Genomic DNA, 20905 nt, shown 5'->3' on the forward strand with positions numbered 1-20905 from the left:
GGCGCCTGCGCAGTGACAGCCGCGCCGCGCCCCTGCAGCCTTGTGGGAAATGTAGTCCGTCGCCCGGGGCGTACGCGCCGGGGAGGGCTGCGTCCGCACCGGTTGCTCCCGCTCCTGCTGGGAGAGGGTGAGTGTGGGGCCGGGGTGAGACGCACCGTATGGGACTGGAGCCAGGAGGAGGCCCACGCAGGAAAAGGCCCGGACGGCCGGGCGAGGCCCCTGAGGGGCGTGGCTGGCGGTGGATGGTTTGGGGGCCGTGTCCTCTCAGTCCCCGCGCGGCGCCGGGCCGCTCGCTCCAGGTGCGCCCTCTCTCGCCCCGGGAGCCCGGCTGGGTGGGAAAACCGAGAGATGAGGACCGTCACCTGTCGGGAGCGGTGAGGGCGGGGGACCTGGTGCAGCGGTCCCGGGCCCGAGGGCTCTGGGAGTCACTCAGACCCTGGGCTCCTCCCCGCCGCGGGCTTTCCCCGGGCCCCACTTCAGAAGTCTCTGGGGATGCCGCACTTGGTGCGCGGTCTTGGGGCTCCAGCACCTGCCCTTTGTGTCCGCCTCATCTCGCGGACGCGCCATCTGCGGTGTCTGATTCCGAGAGGCGCTGGCGTGGACCCCCCCTTGACCCATCTAAGAATGGGGAGGTCGACCCCGTGCAGGTTTCTGTTTCAGGGAATCGTTTTATTTTTTTAAAGCCATTTTTTTCCTCCGTCTCCCCCAGCCCCCCAAAAAGGATAAGTTCACTATAGGAAAACTAGAAAATTCAGAGGAGCATTTCAAATAAAAAATTATTTGAAAACTCAAAATCTGCATGTTGGCATATAAACATAGAAAGCCTTTGTTTCTACACAAAGATGTGGACATTAGTGTCCTCTCCGTTTACATTTAAAACCGAGCTTTGACAGACATTTGGAAGGGGTTTAAAGAGCACAAATATTGAGCTCCATGATTTTTTACAAATGTTTTTATCTGTGTAAATACCACTCGAATCAGGTAGAGAATAAGCTTTTTTTAAAAAAAATTAATATTTTGAAAACATACAGTTATGTCAATTTTTTAAAACAAGTGTCATTTTAAAGAGCGTGAAAAAAAAGTGTCTGTGTCATATTCAGTCCTTCCTTTAGGCCTTTACATTATTTCTCAGGTTTTTAACCCCCTCATGTTATAAACCATATAGGCCATCCAGCTACACACATCTTTGCATTCCTGTCTTATTCTTTAAATCTCTTCATATGAAAATTTCTGGATCATACTGTAAGACTTTTGATACCCTCCCACCTTACTCTCTCCAGAACAGTAGTAGTTTATAAGCATTTGCAAGATAAGGCTGTCTGATGGATCCACTCCAAGTCTGGGTGTTCCTGTTCTCTAGCTTTCTGAGAGGTGCAGGCAATAGGGTTGTTTAAATGTGTGTTTTGAACACTAATGAATATTTTATGAAATGCTGAAGTTTGTTTTTGAATTCTATATCTAATACAGTGTTTTCTTACTAGGTAGAAATGTTACATTTTCTCATGGTTAGGCATGGAAACAATCCCTTCATGTTTGGGTCTTTGGCATCATTGCTAGGGGGCCGTCTATCCCATTATCACAAAAATGTTCATCTGCAGTTTCTTCTAGTACTTTAATTTGATTGAATGTGCAAATTTTATTCTTTTCCAAATGGTAAGCCCTCGTTCCAAGTTACTAATTCATTCTTTTTTCACTGATGAGAGGTTACTTTTTCATATCCTGAATTTTTACATACAAAATGTTCTCGGAATTGTTTGTGTTGGCAGGATTTTAATTTGTTCTACTGATCCTTTTCTCTGCTAGACTATAATCCATGATGGCATGGAGAGAACTTGTTTATCTGTTTTGTTTATGGCTGTATTTATCCTTTCCCCTAGGAATCTTGCCTGGTACACAGTAGGTGGTCAACATTGTATCTGGTGCATGAATGACTCAGTCTGTTCAATCAGTGTGTTCTAATTACTATAGCTTATCTGATACCTGGTGGGCAGGTTCTCCCTCACCACTCTTCCTTTTCAAATGTTTCCTGGCTGTCCTTAAAGGACACACTTAACTTTAAAAAAGATATTTTCCATAATTATCCTTAAAATACTATTACTTAAGCATAACTTGGTTAGGAATGTGCGAAGTTTATAAATTAATTTCAAAGAAGTGACAACTTAGATATTGTGATAGCCTATCCAGGAATATGGTATGTTTCTCTGTTCATCCTTTATATATCTAGATAAGCTTAGCAAAATGAACTTCATGAATATAAATATCGTTTTCTTAAGAAGGTACCAAACATTTCTTATTTGGCTGATCTGTAGGTATTTGTTGTTCTTGCAGGCGTCTCATTTCTCATAGCTTCCTTTCCTTCCCTCAGCTCTGCTTCCTCTGGATCCTGCCCATCCCCTAGAAGGATGGCACAGGAAGGAAAGAGAAGGTGATGGCTATTGGGCCTCTGCTCCTGGCAGCTAAGGTGAGTGCATGTTTCTCTCTAAACCCTCTCCCTTACTCCTTAGCACTTATACCTATACCATATGTGGGTTTCACTGCAGAGGATGGGGCTACTGCAATCTCAGAATGTTAGATATTTCCCATAAATCCCCCCCTAGTGGGGGGCTTTAGTGTACCTCAGCTCTGTCCTCAGCAGCCTACTTCCTTATTCAGCTGGAAGCCCTGGTCTACTGAGCTTTTGGTGCCATTCAAGCATCATCGAAGGAACAAAAATCATATGAAAGATAGTCTGGGTGCTTATCGGGTTTATGGACTCTCAGGGAACATAAGAGAGGTCATCTCACTCAAATAAATATATAAAATCTTAAAAAAAAAAAAAAGAAAGAAAGAAAGAAAGAAAGAAAATGGAATTTGCTAGTTTTATTAGAACCTGGAGTTTTTGCTGCTCTGGAAAAAGAAGATATCAGGGGGACTTGGCCCCAGGAGACCCTAAGTTTTGTTTTGTTTCTTATGGTTAGGCTTACTTAACTTTGTTTCCTATCCCACAGGACTCAAGGTGTTTTTCTCTATTCATAAGATCATGTATTAGCGTTCTCTCAGATATGTCACTTATTTATCAAAAGAACAAGTTTAAAAAAGGCTTCAAGAAGACAAGTACTAACTGTTGTGATTTATGTTTGTCCTACTCTCTCTCCTTAGTATTATCAAGCTCAGTTAAGAAAGGCATCATAACTCACAAAAATGGGCAGAAGAAAGAGGGAGTTTCTAGAAAAGAAGGTTTAAAGGGGGAGCATTCAGAAGATTTCGGTTGATGAAGGTTGCGGTTGGCTGTCAGGAGCCTTGGTTTTATTTTATTTAGTTAAATAGTGTTAATTAAGTTTTTTAATCAGATTTTTTCCCCAGGTGTAATTTTATTTTATTTTTTTTTAAGATTTTATTTATTTATTTGACAGAGATCACAAGAAGACAGACAGGCAGGCAGGCAGAGAGAGAGAGGAGGAAGCAGGCTCCCTGCTGAGCAGAAAGCCCGATGTGGGGCTCAATCCCAGGACCCTGGAATCATGACCGGAGCCGAGGGCAGAGGCTCTAACCCACTGAGCCACCCAGCACCCCGAGGTGTAATTTTACATAAGATAACCCATTTTAAGCATATTATTTATTAAGTTTTGACAAATTTATGCACCAACATAGTCATTACCCCAGTCAAGCTACAGTAACAGTTTCTTCACCCCAGAAAATGTTGTCATCCCCTTCCAGTCCACATCCCCTGCCTCAGGCAATCACTGGTTTGATTTCTGAATACTTCAGTATGTATTTCCTAAAAACAAGCTCTCATTTTACATCACCAAAATATAATTACCAAATGAAGATACTTATGTGGACACAGTACTGTTAGCTAACCTATAAACCTTACACATATTTTGCCACAAATTGGGTCTTTATCTGGTCCAGGACCTAATCCAGATCACAGCTGGCATTCAGCTGTCACATCTCCTTAGCCTCCCTTCACCTGGAACAGTTCCTCAGTCTTTGTCTTGGATGACCTTGACACTTGGACCTGGGATGTATCAGTGAAGCACTGGAGCTGTTCTCCTTTTCCCATTTTTCCTTTTTAGGCTGGTCATTGGACTATGAATCACCCAAGTAGGACTTGTATTTGCCTTTAAACTACATCTTCTTTTTATGAATATACATACTAGCTGTGTAGTTGTAAAAAAAAATTTTTAAGACTATAATATATAGTTGCATGTCTCAAACTGTCAAAAATATGCACAGGCACACATTCTTCTGGCCTTTTAAATACCTGTTTACATGCTTGCCCAGTTTTATACTGGGTGGTTTATATATAAAAGAAGGCTTTTATGCAGTGTGGACATTAATCCTTTGCCATAAATCATTATTATTTATTCCCTGTCATTTCTCTTAAATGTGTTTCTAACATCTTCTGCTATAAGTAAGTTTTGGAGTTTTATGCAGTTAACTTTCCTTTTCCCTTTGTTTGGCTTTGGAATCGTGCTATGAAAGGCTTTCAGTACCCTAAGAGTATATAAACATTTTTCTACATTTTCTATTAATTTTATTCTTTTAAACTGACATCTTTGAGCTATCTGGAATTTATCATATATTAATGTGAGATTGGAATATAACTTCATTTAAAATGTGTAGTGTTTTGTTGTCCATCCGTTCACTCAACAGGGACTGAGCACCTGCCTATCACGTGTTAGGCAGTATTCTAGATGCTGGGAAAATGGTGGTGAGTGAGACAGGCTCGGTCCCTTTCTCCTAGGTCCTATCTTTCAGAAAGGGAAGGCAGCAGAGAAGAAATAATTACTGAGGACATTGTTAGGTGCTGTGAAGGCCACATAGCAGGGTGGCATGGTGGAGTATGATGTCTGTTTTAGCTGGGTAGAGCTGGAGTGGCACTCTGGAAAAGATGGCATTCCAACTGGTGTAATCTGAATAATCTGCTTCTTTCCATAGATTGGAAATGCTACCTTTAATGTATGCTATGTTTATATATACATTACATAAGTTTTTCTAGGTTCCATTCAGTCGCTCTATCTCTGCTCTAGTACCACACTATTTTATTTGTTGTTTTAGAATTTATTTTGTTATTTCATAAAGCAAATTCTCCCTTGGTTTTCTTTCCAAAATTTTGCATTACAGTACTGTTCTTTTACAGTTATCCTTATAGTCAAATTTTATTACTTTTTATCAAGTTTTAACAGTAACAAAGTATGCAATTCTGATTTGAATTCCATTAAATCTATATCAATTTGAGGAAGACTGCCATCTCTTACAATGTTTATTCTTCCTATTAAAAAACTACCCTTCATTTTATTTGGATCATTCATAATGGCTTTTGTTAAGTTTGATCACAAGGATCTTACATATCCCTGTTAAGTGTTAAGTGTATTCTGGGGTGTTTTGGTTTTTTGTTGCTATTGTGACTGTGATTTAAACATGATTGAGATTAAAAAAAAAAAACAAAACTGGATTGCTGGGGCACCTGGGTGATTCAGTCAGTCAAGCATTTGACTCTTGGTTTTGGCTCAGGTCATGATCTCAAGGTCCTAGGATCGAGCCCCATGTTGGGCTCCATGCTCAGCAGGGAGTCTGCTTGAGATTCTCACCCTCTGCCTGTGTACCCCCACCCCAACCCACAAGCTCGTGCACGCATTCTCTCTCTCTCAATTAGTAAATCTTAAAAAAAAATAAAATAGCAATTGGATTGCTAAGAATTATACCTGAAGAAAGACATTGTGTTGCTGTGGTGCCTCAAACTTCATCACTGTCATACCTTCTTTATAAATTATGCTTTGATCACTTAAAATATCCCCACTTATTCCATTTGGTTCTCAGTCTTTCAAAGGATAACAATATCAAAAAGCCTGCATTTTTAGGTTTAAGAAAACCTTTGCACGAAAGAGACAAATCCATGAAGCTGTTTATTTCAAACACCATGAGTTAACCTGTGCTTTTAATGTAGCGCTGGGGAGAAAAGACCATACTAAGTGGAAAGGCGAAAGGGAAAAACCTCTGAAGGGATTAACAACAAATACGTTTTGTGAGCAATATCATTAAGTTTTGGTCTTTAGGAGCCCTTTTATATAACTCAGGGGCCCACAAGATGTTTTATAATAGAGACAAGCTCTGGGAGCTCCTTACTAAAGCTGATAAAAATCCAGGAAGTGGGGAATACTGGCATATAGTCCATAGAAGTCTGAATCTGGGCTTTTTTTTTTTTTAAAGATTTATTTACTTGATTTTAAAGATTTATTTATTTGATAGACAGAGATCACAACAGATGGAGAGGTAGGCAGAGAGAGAGAGAGAGAGGAGGAAGCAGGCTCCCCGCTGAGCAGAGAGCCCGACGTGGGGCTCAATCCCAGGACCCTGGGATCATGACCTGAGCCAAAGGCAGAGGCTTTAACCCACTGAGCCACCCAGGCGCCCCTGAATCTGGGCTTTTAATTTTGCCCAATATATTCAGCTAACAAGGCAATTTATTGGGGAAAAAAAAGTGGCTTAATTTTTGGAAAGAGAATATCCTATTTCTGTTACCTTTTTTCCTGTTCCCACATACATTCTATCTTATTTGATATTCATATGTTCTCCTCCTAGTTTCTTTTTTTCTCCTTGTTTTTTATTTACACTGGCCTGCTGTATCTTGTCTCTACCCTACCACCCCTCACCCCACACACATACACACTTTTTAACTTTCTGGTATGTTGTTTAGGTATATCTCTTGTATGTGCTATATTTGAAACCAATTTTAGAGTTTTTGTCTTTTAATAGAGAAAGTCAACTCATTCACGTATGTTGTTACATAAGTATCACGTCTTTTTTCTGATTATTTAATGATTTATGTTTATTATGCTTTCCTGATATTTGTTAAACTGATGGTTTTTCTTGGTTCCTTTTTCTCCTTTCATAAAATGGAAATTCAGCCACATAATTATGTCCTTCTAGAAGCTACCTTCACATTTTTGGACAATATTTGTGATTTTTAACATTATGTTGATATATCGATTAAATAAGTATTAGGAGGAAATAATGAGGTAGAAAGATAATGAACTCTGCCTCAGTGCTGACACTTTTCCTAGAAGTTCACAGCGAGCAGGATGTAAAATACACACATTTCTTGGGGTGGGCTTCGTGCCATCGCTGGTTTCCAGGCCTTTCCTCTCCACTACTTTTCTCCCCTTTGCCCACTTACATAGCACAGCACTCTTTGTCCTTAAATGAAAGCCTCCTCAGTGGCTTTATCCCCATTTCCTTGTCCTTACTTCTTTCCATATCCACCGCCCCTCCCACCACACACACTCTCTCTCTCTCCCTCTCTCACTTGCTCTGAAGAGGGCTGGCCTTTTCCTCTAACAACACGGGGAGATAGATGGCCTGGGGTTTGAGTCCCAGCTGTGTGATCATGGAGAAATTATTTAGCCATTCTGATCCTCAGATTTTTCATCTGTAAAATGATGACTGTACTGCTAGCAATCTAGCAGGTTGTCATAGGGGTTAATGGGGTGAGGTGTGAGACTCTCCTATTAGCGCAAAGCTCAGTACAACAGTGAGTACTCAATTAGTGCTCCCTCCTTGTACCAGGCTTCTTCAAGAAACAGAACCCATAAGCTGAAGAGTCCCCACAATCTACCCTCTGCAATTTGGAGGCCAGGAAAGCCAGAGATCTGGGACTGAGGGTGTAAGTCCTGGTCCTAGTATGAAAGCTTAAGAGCTAAGAGTACTGTCTGAGGGCTGTCGCAACTCAAGCAGAGGCAGCAAATTTGTCTTTCCTCAGCGTTTTTGTTCTCTTTGGGCCTCAATGGATTGGATGATGCCCTCCCACATTGCTGCAGGCTGATCTTTACTCGGTCTAATGACTCACTGGGAGCACCCTCACAGAAACACCTAGAAATAATAATACTTTACTATCTATTTGGGAATACCTTAGCCCAGTCAAGCTGACACATAAAATTAACCATCACACTCATTAAACAGATACTGAATGCTTACTGTGTTTTACTTCCTAATCTAAGGGCAAGAGAACAGGGCTGAAATGGGCTTAGAAATTTGAAATGCCACTTTCAGGTCAAGCTGGATGTGTTCTTGGACTTCTCAACCATATTCTGCAGGTACCATGTTTGTACATGCTCCCTCCATTAACTGGGATTCTGCCTATATTGTAAAGCCTGAAATTCCATGTGCTGCCTGGTCATCGCTGAGCCTCATGGGGCTCCAAAGCCCTGGCTATGAGTTCCCCTGGGTCTTCCTGCCCCAGCCCAGCAAGGAAAGCACCCTAACTAGCTAACTGCCCTATCAGCCAGACCGGTGAATCCCTCCCAGTCCTCAACCTTAATAGGTTTTGCCTCCCTACCAGCCCATAAAATTGTTCAGACAGGTCGACTGCAACTTTCTATGGTCACCTTGCTCTCTTGTCACTAAAAAAGCCTGCTTCCCACAGCCCCTGCTGGTTCACAGGTACACTCCCTGAATGGCCCTGCATGGGGAGGTAGTTCCTCCTTCCCCAGGCTATAAGAACATGTGACTTGTAAATTGCTGTCAGCCTCTTCTGCCTGGTGCTCGGTGTCATGTGTTCAGTCATCTTGTACTCTCTAAGGTTTGGGATCCCTCCTTCACCAACAGGGTAAATGGGAGGCCATTAGAACACTACCTACTCTTTGCCAGTGGTTATCTAGGGCAGCCTTCAGTACCTTTCCCTATTACTCTCTAATACCTCCTCTTCCATCCTTACAAGTCAAAGCACATTCTTTTTATTTACTCATTTTATTTAACTATTTGAGAGAGCACATATGATGGGGTGAGGGGAGAGGGAGAGAGAAATTCTTAAGCAGGCTCCATGCCCAACATGGGGCTCAATCCCAGGACCCTGAGATTACAACCTAAGCCAATATCAAGAGTTGGATGCTTAACCGACTGAGCCACCCTGGCACCCCAAAGCACTTTATATTACATTTTTCTCTGGTTATTTCATGATAATGTAGTGTTTAGTTTCTTTTGGCAGATAAGACATTTTTCTCACACAGATCTTTATCCTGTCCCTTCTAACATGGATTTTTTTCCCCCCACTTCCCTCAGGGGGTTTTATTAGCATAATCCTCTGAGCAAGAATTTATAGTTTCAGGAGTCAGTGACCATCAGGGATGTGTCTGTGGATTGCACTTAGGAGGAGTGGATTTGTCTGGATTCTGCTCAGAGGAACTTGTATGGGACAGTGATGCTACAGAACTACAGTGAGACTTGGGTTTCACTGGGTAAGACCTCTTGTTCTAATTCAAAATCTCCCTACTGACATTTTCCCCCACCTACTGCCACCTTGTACAACCACAGAAATTCAGAAATTTACACTTGCAATCCTCATTGATAGGTCATTGTTTTAGGATGGTTGCTTGGTGTCCTCTCTGGACATGGAATGGAAAACGGAATCTTCAGAAGACCGGATGGGGAAGGGACAAGGACAGGTACTAGGAGTGGTTATTATACTCAGTTCAGAACCCAAATGTACTGTCTCTCCCCCAGAGCAGGGCATCAGCTTTCCAAACCAAATGTGTTTTCTCAGCTGGAACTTGCAGAACTGAGCTGGATGACAAATGGACTTAGAGTGTGCCTCTCCAGGTACACATCAGGCTGCAAGGACTTGTTACTGAGTGTGTACCCAAGGAAATCCCCACGGAGCTCCCTCGGTCTCCTGGAGTGACAGCAACCCTGCCTGCCCTTTATTCCCTCAAAGGTCTCTGCATTACTCATGTCACTCATCCTTCATCCGTCTCGCAAAAGCCCTCACCATGGAGGGAAGAGTGTAGGAGGATCAAATGAGTACTACATTTGTAGCACTTATTTATTGCTGTGAACATCAGTAAATGTACCAATTATTACTGCTTTTCTGTCTTTATCTGTAGTTTGAATCCCTGTCTATCTTCTTCCACTTTATATTCTCTTTCCTCTGTTTCGTGAGTCTTTCTTCTCAGCCGTAATGTGTATCCATGACTTCTTTCATTTAAATGTTTGTCAGCTTTCTTAAAGGAAACTGAGGGTTTTTTCCCTGAGTTGCAAACTTGTATATGTGTTTTAGTCTTCATTTGAAAACAAATGAAGATGACGTTAGCTTTTCTATTTTCACTAGTAACCTCACGTTCTATACATTCCCTTTCTCATTCCTCAGGTTTCAATCTGGATTCCATTCTCCTCTAAACATTTAATGTCTTTTTTAGTCTTTGTTAACTGGTTTCTAATCCCCCTTAGAAATGAAATTTCTGTTAGAGGTTATCACTGACTTTCTTCTGGAAAGAAAAAAAATTTTTTTACAGTCTTTTATTCTCTATTCAATATGAAAGCATTTCTTCTTATACACTTTTTTAAATTAAAGGGATAGGCATGTATTTTTTTTAAATCTCTGTATAAATAGTATATGGCTACCTAAGTATAAAGCAATAAAAGAAATCAGTAAAAGAACATGTTGATAGGAAAAAAAAAACAAAAACAAAGAATCTTATGAATGCAAGTTTCCAGTAAGCTTTCTAAAGAATAAGATTTGGGGCACCTGGGTGGCTCAGTGGGTTGAGCCTCTGCCTTCGGTTCAAGTCATCTCAGGGTCTTGGGATCCAGCCCCGCGTCGGGCTCTCTGCTCAGCAGGGAACCTGCTTCCCCCTCTCTCTCTGCCTGCCTGCCTGTCTACTTGGGATCTCTCTCTCTGTCAAATAAATAAATAAAATCTTTTTTTTTTTTTAATAAAGAATAGGATTTTACAAGAATCACTGGGTCAAAAGATGTATTTTTTATGATTCCTGCCACACATTGCACAACTTTGGATATTTTATGTCTCTCTGAATGTCTGTCTAGCCACTAGTATGCAGGCTCACTGAATTGTCATGATTGAGCTAACTTTGCTTTATATCCCCTGCCTGGCATGTTGCCTGCCAGAGTAGGTATTTAATATATGTTTGTTAAGTGAATACTGAATGACATCAAGTAGAATTTTTAGAAATTAGGTGAAAATACAGGTTTGAAATTTACAATCTTATCTGTGACTTGGTATCATGAGTATTATTAATTATCAGGATGAGGGAATGAGAAAGGCAAAGCAGCAAGGATGGGACCCCAAAGAACAGTAAGACTGATTTGGGGCCAAAAATGCCCCAGTGAAGGGGACAGAAAGAGTCATCAAAGGAGGAGAAATGTAGGGAAAGCCAAGGGAAGAGAGAAGTGGGAGAGTAAACATGCCAACCAAGAACTGGAGGGTGCTGTTGGCCTTAGCCAGAAGGACGCTAAGGATGTGGCGTGGGGAAGGGTACTCTTGTTGCAGAGGGAAATGGGCTGTGGGTATATGAGTAAAGAAGCAAACAAGTAAAGACATTACAACTAGTTGTTTCAACAGAGTTCACGTCAGAGGGCAAGGAAGAAAGGGCAAGAACTGAGACAAGATGGAGGTTGGTAGGTACCTCTGGTTTTCTTACCAGCAAAACAACTCAAGTGTATTTACAAGAGTAGAGAGGAGAAACCAAAGCCCCAGAAAAGTGGAGCCAGAGGATGAAGCCCAGAAAATTGGTGGTGTGCTAACTCTGGGTCTTGTTTTTTCCAGGTTTTGATGTTATTGCCAGATAAAGCTACCTTTTAGTCTTCTGTTCAAAACCAAGACAAAAAAGTGTGGAGGACTGAGTGCTGTGCTCGGCTCTTGTCCAGCCATCCTGACTCACTCTTTGTAACCATCTAAAGGGGTAGGTACTGCAGCACCCCCTCTTAGGAGAGACAAGTTCAGAGATGGAATGACATGCCAGAAGTTGAACACAGGTTTCTAGTTTTGTTTTGTTTTTGCCTTCAAGTTTAATGCTAATTCTGAAACAAAAAAGTTGTAACTTTTCTTCCCTTCCTTGCTGTGACAAATAGAACCTTAATGTCCTGGCCCAATTTTTCTTTTAGATGATTGTTTTCTTTCTTACTTTTTTTTTAGAGAAAGAGAGTGAGTCTGGTGGGGGGGTGAGGTGCAGAGGGAGAGAGAAAGAATCCATGCTTGGCACAGAGCCTGACATGGTGCTCAATCCCACGACCCTGATATCATGACCTGAGCCCAAATCAAGAGTCAGATGCTCAACCAATTGAGCCACCCAAGCACCCCAGTTAATTATTTTCTTTTTCTGTACAAAGGTTTTCATGTGTATAGGTCTTGAATTAGATATTGCCTATATTTGATAAAAGCTAAGTAGAAAATGTGCAGATAGAAGTTCTGTTAGAGACAGCATTATCACTAGTAAACTTGTTAATGTTGAGACAAAGATGGGAATTATTAACAATGTGGAAAGCAGTGAGGTTTTAGCCTCTAATCAGTGGTCATTAGACTTAAATCAATTGGTGAAGTACAGTCATGAAGAAAACAAACAAGAACATGTGCAAAGTATTAAAATCTATTACCAAAGATCTTGTCTATGAAATAAGATAGTTAGGGATCCTGTAACATTTTAAGCCCTCCAGGAAGCCACCCTTTACTACCCCTAAATGTAGAAACCTATTATTTGTGTTTTATACATGACTTTGTATCATTCTCAGAAATGTACTGGGTGACAATCTGTGTGTGTGTTTCTATGTCTGTGTGTGTGTGTACATTAACATGTATGTACACACACACACAGAATTTATATACTGTTACGGAGTCCCTATTTACAGAGTTCCTTCTGCTAAGCTGAGCCTCCTTCATGTTTGCTACAGCCCTGTCTTTGCCTCCATCAGTAGGAAAACTAATCTGAAAGACCATAAATGTAGAGGTATCCAAAGTGCATTGATCTTTACACAGCGCAGACCCACACCTGCCTTGGGGCCTCTGCACTGGTGGTTCTTTCTGTGTGGGTTGCTCTCCCTGTGATAGTCCTGTGAGTCCGTCCTTAGCCTCTAAAGTCTTGCTTCAATATCACCTTTTCACTGTGGTCTTTCCTGAAGACTCTCTGTGAAATTACAGACCATTCCCCTCACCCATCATGCTCCCTGCTTCCATCTTACTGCTTTTATTTTTTTCTGAAAGGCATGCCACTTAAATTTTAAGTATTTTACTTATTTATTATGTTGGTTGCCTTTCTTCCTCTCATGGAAATATAAGTTCCTTAGGCCAGAAATGTGTTTTGTTCATCATTAGCACTCTAATCAGCACCTGGTTCAATAGTGATTCTTGAAGAGATAATTCATGTTCAGAGGGTCAGTCTGGCTGCTAGATGGAGAATGCACTGTACAATAAGTAGCGAGAGTGTTAAGTAGGAAGTCCAGTCAGGTGAATACTGAAATTATCTAGTGGAGTGGAAGGAGTAACTTACCAACTACACAGGGGATTGAAGAAAGACAAAAAGAAATAAAAACTTGCCGTAGGAAGAGCCGGACCTGCTGCCCGAGGGCTGTACCTGCCCCAATTCTCTTGGGGTGGGTACAGTGGGTACAGTAGAGGCTCTTGGCCTCCTCTATGACCAGTGTCAGCCATAAAGACTGAAGGATCTGTGTTCTCCCAAGGTCCTGGGGGCTCTTGTTCATGTCCTGAGGAGTACCAAGATAATATAAATCCTGTAACTAGACATTCTAAGACAATAAGGAGAATGAGCTATCACTCCAAAGTCCTGTTTAGGAAAAAATGAAGAGAGGGCTATATATTTTTTTAACACAAAATAATCATGGTAATGATAACAGCTAACAATCAATGACCAAGCATATTGCTGTGCATGTTAACAGGGTCCTTGTTTAATGAGACAGCAAAATAGCAAGCATCTGAAACCTCATCCAGTCCTAGAAGAGCTACAGTTTTTGATCCTTAGTGCTCCCATCCCAACCCCTCAACACTTCACTAATTCGGAGTACAGTTACGCTAACAATTTTGTGTTTTCCAGGGAGACAGTCATGTGATCTGAGAAAAGTAAAATTTCCTCTCCTCTAAGTTGTCTAATGTGCTGGTCACACTTTGGGAACACTATTAAATAGTAAGCATCTGTTCCTTGATTCTGTTGTTAGTATGAATTCTGGTGTTTTATGTGTATTTGATACATTGCTTATACTTTTGTTTTTGAATCAGGATCCAACGTTGGATATTATCAAATACTTTTGAAGCATCCCTCATGTCCTACTAATATATTGTTATATATGTTGTCAATATATTCATATAATTAATATATAGTATATATTATATACAATATATAATATATATATGTTGTGTAATATATAATATTAATATAGTTTATAATGTTATATGATGTATTATATATATTACATAATATAACATATTATATTACTAATTAGTAGCATCCTGATAGTGACATTCTGGAACTCCTGGATTAAATCCTTTGTTCAAATCAAATATCTAAGCAGTAGTTCAGGAATGGCTTCAGTGTACTACAATTACTAAATCTTTCATATTTAAGAATGTGTTTTGGTTTTCTCTACAACATGTACGGAGTACTGGCCATGTGCAATTCTTGAGTCACATTGATCTTTCCTCAGTCCCTGAAGACATGGCTTCACTGTCTTTCTGGAGCAATTGCTTCAGTCAGTTTAAAGAAAATTGTTGGTAATCCATTTTTCTTTTCCTTCAGCAAATCTCCAAAATTAACTTTTAAATTAGATCTCCAAATTCCATGAAGATATATGGAGTCTATTAAGTTTTCTTTAGTACATAATGATGTTTCAACTTAAAATTACTAGTATTTTCCAAAATTGCAAATATTTTGTTGTTCTCATTTTAAGAAATGTCTTATAGACAATATAATATACTATAGACAATACATATACTATTTAGCAAAAATCTACACAGAAGAGGCCTTTATAAGTACTAATTTTTTTTTCTTACATCAACACTATACACTAGGTGCCATTTAACAGCTGAGCAAACAGGAACACAGACAGGTTAACGTAGCCTTCCCAAGGTCACACAGCTAAGTGGAGCCAGGTAGCCTGGTTCAAAAGTTGTTGTCTTAACCATTACGCCATACTGCTTCTCTTTATAGTTCGTGATGATAAAGATGAACAAATAATAAGGAAAGCAAACACTAAGGCACTAGACCCCAGATTTAGAAACAGAACATTGCTTGTATATTAGAAATGCTTTGTGTGAGCCTCCTTATTCATGTCCTCTTACCCAAGACAGAACCATTCTTCTCACATTTGTGATAATTCCCTTTCCTCGCTTTTACTTACAGTACTGCCATCCATAAAGGAATCTCTAAACAATACATTTAGTTTTAGTTGTTTTTAAACTCGATCTAAATGGACTCTTACTACATACATTTTTTTGTGTGACTTTGCTTAAATTATTTACTCATTCTGATTATTTTACATAGCTTTAGCTAATGTTCTCTGTTGGTTCAGGTTGCTATCACAGAACACCACAGATTTGGTAGCTCTAACATCAGACATCTATTTCTCATAGTTCCTTGGAGGCTGGAAGTCTGAGATGAGAGGCCAGCATGGTTGGCTTCCTGGTGAGGGCCTACCTCCTACTTCATGGACAGCTGCCTTCACACTGCATCCGCACATGACAGAGAGCATAGAGAGGGGAAGCAAGCTCTGTCATGTGCGTCACTTCTTATAAGGGCTTTACCTTCATGACTTAATGACTTCCAAAGGACCTCCCCCTCCTAAAGTTATCTCATTGGGGATTAGGCTTCAACACATGAGTTTTGGGGAGACATAAACATGACATTTTTAACACTCACTGTTTTCAGTTATTCTGTTGTCATAAATATTTCACAATTTAGTTATCAATTCTATTGCTGGTAACATATGGGTGGTTTCCAGTTTTTTGCTCTTATGTACAATGTTACTTTAAAAATTATGAATTGTGGTACACCTTTGCAAAGCAGATTCCCTAAGCGTATGTATCTACTAGTGGGTTTACTAAATCACAGTCTCTGTACCTGTCCTACATTACTAGGTAGTGTTAAACTTTCTCAAACACCTGAACCAAATTACATTTCTACCAGTGGTATGTGATATTTCCATTACAACACATCTTTCTAAAATATGAAGCTATCAGTCTGCACTTTCTTTTCCCTCAAGTAGATGTTACTCACTGGAGCTTTAATCTCCCTTCTCCTGGCTACTGTTGAGATTGGGTATCTTTGCTTGTTTACTCACCATGTCTCCTTTTCTCAAGTCATTTGCCCATTTTTCTGGTGGGCTTAGTGTTCCACAGACACTGTTTTCCAGATCTAGGTTCTAGTCCTGTATGGGCCATGTGTTGCAAAGATCTCCTCCCAGTATGTCACTGTTTTTGTTTACTTCCTTTTCGATACCTTTTGATGACTGGAAGCATTTCATTATTCTTCCAGTATTTATTTTCCAGGTGGTTTTTATGGTTTTTTCCTCATTCTCCTGTTTTTGTTTCAAAATTTTATTTCTTAAACCTCTACATAGTTTCCAAATTTGTCATTTTCTGTGTATCACTTATCTTGAATGAGGGCAGTTTGGTCTGGAGTTTGTATTTGTCTAACAGTGTGAATGGCTCCTCTTTTGCCCTTTATGTTGCTTACTGGGTAGAGCTTTGGTTGGACAGTTGGATGTAATATAGTGACGGGAGGAGGCAGCCTCCAGTTCATGTGTCGCCTGTCGATATCCACACTAGATTGGATAGGTCGTTTCTGGGGTTACGCAGTGGTGTGTGTGTTTTAGAAGTGGAGCCTGCATGGCTTTCCACTTTTTCTCTTTTTTTACATAAGCAGGCCAGGTTGCAAGGAGGTGGTTTAGTTAATGCATACCTCATGCTTCATAGTAAAGCCTCCTGTCCACAGGCCTTTTTGTTGGTTCATTATTGATCTTGGCTCTCGTAATTTTGATCAAGCTGACAGCTGATTCTCAGACTTTAGTTTTCTGTCCTCTGCCTCTCATCTCCCCTGGCCGCTTTGTCTAGGATAAGAAGTGGGATGTGAGAAAATAAAAGTCTGAGTGGTCGCAAGGTCGCTCCTTCAAGGCCCTATCTCAAGAAGCTCAACAGATCCTGCTTTGCCTCTTCCTGCAACCAGTTCACATCTCTAATGAATGGGTCTTTAGGAAATGGTAGGGCCCTATACGCCCCTCTTACTTAAAGAGAATGAGAAACTTACAGCCTGTTGAAAGTTGGTGGTAAGGGGAACCTTTAGATTGTGTGATCATCCTGTAAGTTTCAAGAAGGTTGTGGCATTTTATATTCCAAACAAGTGTGTTCCTGAAGGGTAGTTTATATGCATTATCTCACTTAATCCTCATCTGATTATTTTTATCTTTATTTTATATCTGTAAAAACTAAAATCCAGAGAAACAACTAGTTAAGAGGGTACGTTAACAGCCAGGGTTTAAAGCCAAGTGTGTCTGACTCCAGAGCCAACAGTTTTTGATGGTGTCACACTGTAGTGTTGCACAAAGATTTAGTGTCAGAATCAGAGGCAGCACTGCAGGGGAGAAGAAACTGCTGGTGGGAATACCAGGACTTTCTGATCTGCCTGCCCCGATCCCAGCTTATCTGTATTTCCCCTTCATTCCATCTTCATTATTCAGCCATGCCCAGAGGTCAGTGATTTCAGTGTCCATCCCTTCTGCATACTCAGGCTTACTCTTTTCTCTGCTTACTACCTCCTGTAGTTCTTTTGTTATTTATGAACTAGTTCACTGTTCTTTCCCTCCCTTCTGTTTTTCTTCCTAACTGTAGACATCTCTGAAAGCTCTCACATGTGCCCCACAGTTATTCTCAGTTTCTTTCTTTCATTCCCATCATATACAGTTTTTTGTCTTCCAGCAGAGAAACCAATGTATATTTGATTTTTTTTTTCCCCCAGACTGGGAGACAAGACTTGAAACCAGAGAATCAACGACAAAGCCCACCATTACTGAAGATTTATCCTATGGGGTAATAATGGAAAGAGGTCTCTGGCCTTCTTTAGGAGAAGCGTGGGAACCTGATAATTGGTTAGATGGAAAAGAGAAAAACCAGGACAGACATCCGCACCAAGTGGCCCTTACTCATAAGGAAACCCTCCCTGAGAGGCGGGCATATGGTGGTCATGAATTTAAAAGATGTTCTAGTCAGAGGTCAGTCCTTGATATACAGCAAAGTGTTCCTGTGGGACAAAGGCCCCATAATCAGAATTCATGTGGCGAAGACACTAAACAGAATTCTGAATTAATTAAAGCTCAAAGTATGTTTGTAGGAAAGAAAATCTATGAATGTAATGAATGCAGGAAAACCTTCAGCCAGAGCTCATCTCTTCTTAAGCACCAGAGGATTCATACTGGGGAGAAACCCTATAAGTGTAATGTATGCGGGAAGCACTTCATTGAACGCTCCTCCCTTACTGTACATCAAAGAATTCATACTGGAGAGAAACCCTACAAATGTAACGAATGTGGGAAAACCTTCAGCCAGAGCATGAACCTTACTGTTCATCAAAGAACTCATACCGGAGAGAAACCCTATCAGTGTAAAGAGTGTGGAAAAGCTTTCCGTAAGAATTCATCCCTTATTCAACATGAAAGGATTCATACTGGAGAGAAACCCTACAAATGTAATGAATGTGGGAAAGCTTTTACCCAAAGCATGAATCTTACAGTTCATCAGAGAACTCACACAGGAGAAAAACCCTATGAGTGCAATGAATGTGGGAAAGCCTTTAGTCAGAGCATGCACCTTATTGTACATCAGAGAAGTCATACTGGAGAAAAACCCTATGAGTGTAGTGAATGTGGAAAAGCCTTTAGTAAAAGCTCAACCCTTACCCTACATCAACGAAATCACACTGGAGAAAAACCCTACAAATGTAACAAATGTGGGAAATCCTTTAGTCAAAGTACATACCTTATAGAACACCAGAGACTTCACTCTGGAGTAAAACCTTTTGAATGTAATCAGTGTGGAAAAGCGTTCAGCAAGAATTCATCTCTTACTCAACATCGGAGAATTCATACTGGAGAGAAACCTTATGAATGTATGGTATGTGGAAAACATTTCACTGGGCGATCTTCCCTTACTGTACATCAGGTTATTCATACTGGAGAGAAACCTTATGAATGCAATGAATGTGGAAAGGCCTTTAGCCAGAGTGCATACCTTATTGAACATCAAAGAATTCATACTGGTGAGAAACCCTATGAATGTGATCAGTGTGGAAAAGCCTTCATTAAGAATTCATCCCTTATAGTGCATCAGAGAACTCATACAGGAGAGAAACCCTATCAGTGTAATGAATGTGGAAAAGCCTTCAGTCGGAGTACAAACCTTACACGACATCAGAGAACTCATACATGAGTTTTTTCATTGAACCCTTCACCAGGATTAACTCTTCAGTGATAATCAGATAAAGCATGTAACACAGAAACCTAATAAATGTAATTATTGTAGGAATCTTTTAGGTGAAGTATAAATTACTATATCAGATAATACCACTGCAAAGAAACCGTATAGAATAGAGAAATCTTAATTCAGAATGTAAAACATTCCTTTACACCAGAAGCTTTAAATAGCTAATGTTCTAAACAAAGAAGATTCATGAAGATAAGTTCTATCGTATGTCATAGTGTAGATCTTTGGATATCAGAGACTTCACACTGGAGAGAAAAGGTGAGAATGCTAAACTGGACAGCCCAAAGACCTGGTATGTAGTCCTGATCTGCCACTAACTTGGACAAGTCACCTACTTTCACCAGGTCACAGTATCCTTATTTGGTAAATGAGAGATTTTGAATTTAGAAGGTCTCCATGGTCCCTATTAATTCTAAAATGCTATGAACCTATAAATATAACCAACACTGGGAAATCCTTGATCTTTTACCATGTTATATGTGTTATCTAGATGCTTCTATTCCACCATCTGGTTTCCTTGGATGTTTTGGGTCAAAATTCTCTACCTCTACCAAATCCTATTATTATCCATCCATGTCCCTCCCCCCTCTCCCATGCTGTTATTTTCTCCCATAAATCATAAACTGGTTGCTACCGGGTGATGAAACAATTGTACGGATCATGCAATAGCATGCTATTTTGAGTTCTCAATTAATAGTCATTAAACTACTGTTAAGCAAGCTAATTATTTAGAAAACAGTGTTAACTTAAATATAGTCTCTAAGTACATAGGATTCAAACATGTATCTTTGTACCATACTCTGTGTCAAAGTGAGAAGGAGAAAAAGCTAGACACTAATGGACATGAAAATGTGACATAGTAACAAAATCTTTGCAACTCAAAACAATCATAGGTTTTATAGATCTCCAGTGATGACATTAGATTTAAATGAAATAAATTTCATTGATTTCATACATACTTAAAAAGTGCTAAGTATGTGACAGACATGATTAGAAGATCAAAATGGGTAAGATATATTCTTTGCTTTTTTAAAAAGATTTTATTTATTTATTTGACAGAAAGAAAGATCACAAGTAGGCAGAAAGGCAGGCAGAGAGAAAGGGGGAAGCAGGCTCCCTGCTGAGCAGTGACTGTTAGGGTCAAGAAGACCTCAACCTAGGGAGGCGCAGAGAAACAACACCAAGGCAGCTCTTTCTGCAACAGCACGGGCTTTATTGTTCCAGCATGCTAGGGCTCTGCAGCATACCCGAAGATCAGGCAGAGGCTGAGAGCCCTGATCAAGGGGAGCATATGGTTTTTATACATTTTTTAGACAAAGGCTTGGCACAAAGCCACAATCACAGTGACCTCTTTACACAGTTACAGTTCCTGGTATGCTCTGCACAGTTTACATTTTTCAGTTAGCCATATCTTATCGTCCGGGTGCAGCTGGGGTCAGGCAACTGTGAAACTAGGACAAAACAGTTCTCTTCTTTGTTAACCACAAGCATAATTCAAGACATTTTTCTTTCTTTTTTTTTTTTTTTAAAGATTTTATTTATTTGACAGAGAGAAATCACAAGTAGATGGAGAGGCAGGCAGAGAGAGAGAGAGGGAAGCAGGATCCCTGCTGAGCAGAGAGCCCGATGTGGGATGCGGGACTCGATCCCAGGACC

General features: G+C 40.3%; 1 protein-coding gene and 1 long non-coding RNA gene across 5 annotated transcripts in view; one reads left to right on the forward strand and one right to left on the reverse strand.

The window, feature by feature from the left end:
- Positions 1-20905, reverse strand: part of LOC123388884 — a 56836-nt gene that overhangs the window by 32194 nt on the left and 3737 nt on the right. The window contains exon 2 of the long non-coding RNA XR_006603402.1: positions 16677-16824. This is a non-coding gene — a long non-coding RNA (uncharacterized LOC123388884). The remainder of the gene's footprint in view (positions 1-16676; positions 16825-20905) is intronic.
- ZFP2 (ZFP2 zinc finger protein) lies at positions 37-19715 on the forward strand. Of its 4 annotated transcripts, XM_013059702.2 has the most exons (5): positions 37-127; positions 2366-2461; positions 11540-11675; positions 13818-13907; positions 17730-19715. In XM_013059702.2, exon 5 carries the CDS (start codon positions 17807-17809, stop codon positions 19193-19195), a length of 1389 nt encoding a protein of 462 aa, XP_012915156.1. In that variant the 5' UTR covers positions 37-127; positions 2366-2461; positions 11540-11675; positions 13818-13907; positions 17730-17806; the 3' UTR covers positions 19196-19715. The 4 variants fall into 4 exon arrangements, with proteins under 4 accessions (XP_012915156.1, XP_044925204.1, XP_012915157.1 ...); XM_045069269.1 differs by lacking the exon at positions 13818-13907; XM_013059701.2 differs by lacking the exon at positions 13818-13907 and having other exon boundaries at positions 46-299.

This window comes from Mustela putorius, unplaced genomic scaffold (assembly GCF_011764305.1).
Source record: "Mustela putorius furo isolate JIRA1106 unplaced genomic scaffold, ASM1176430v1.1 tig00003923_pilon_pilon_pilon, whole genome shotgun sequence".
Lineage (NCBI taxonomy): Eukaryota > Metazoa > Chordata > Mammalia > Carnivora > Mustelidae > Mustela > Mustela putorius.

What these genes read in the sequence shown, in the direction of transcription:
- ZFP2 (XM_013059702.2), top strand. Translation starts at nt 17,807, where the DNA reads ATGGAAAGAGGTCTCTGGCCTTCTTTAGGAGAAGCGTGGGAACCTGAT.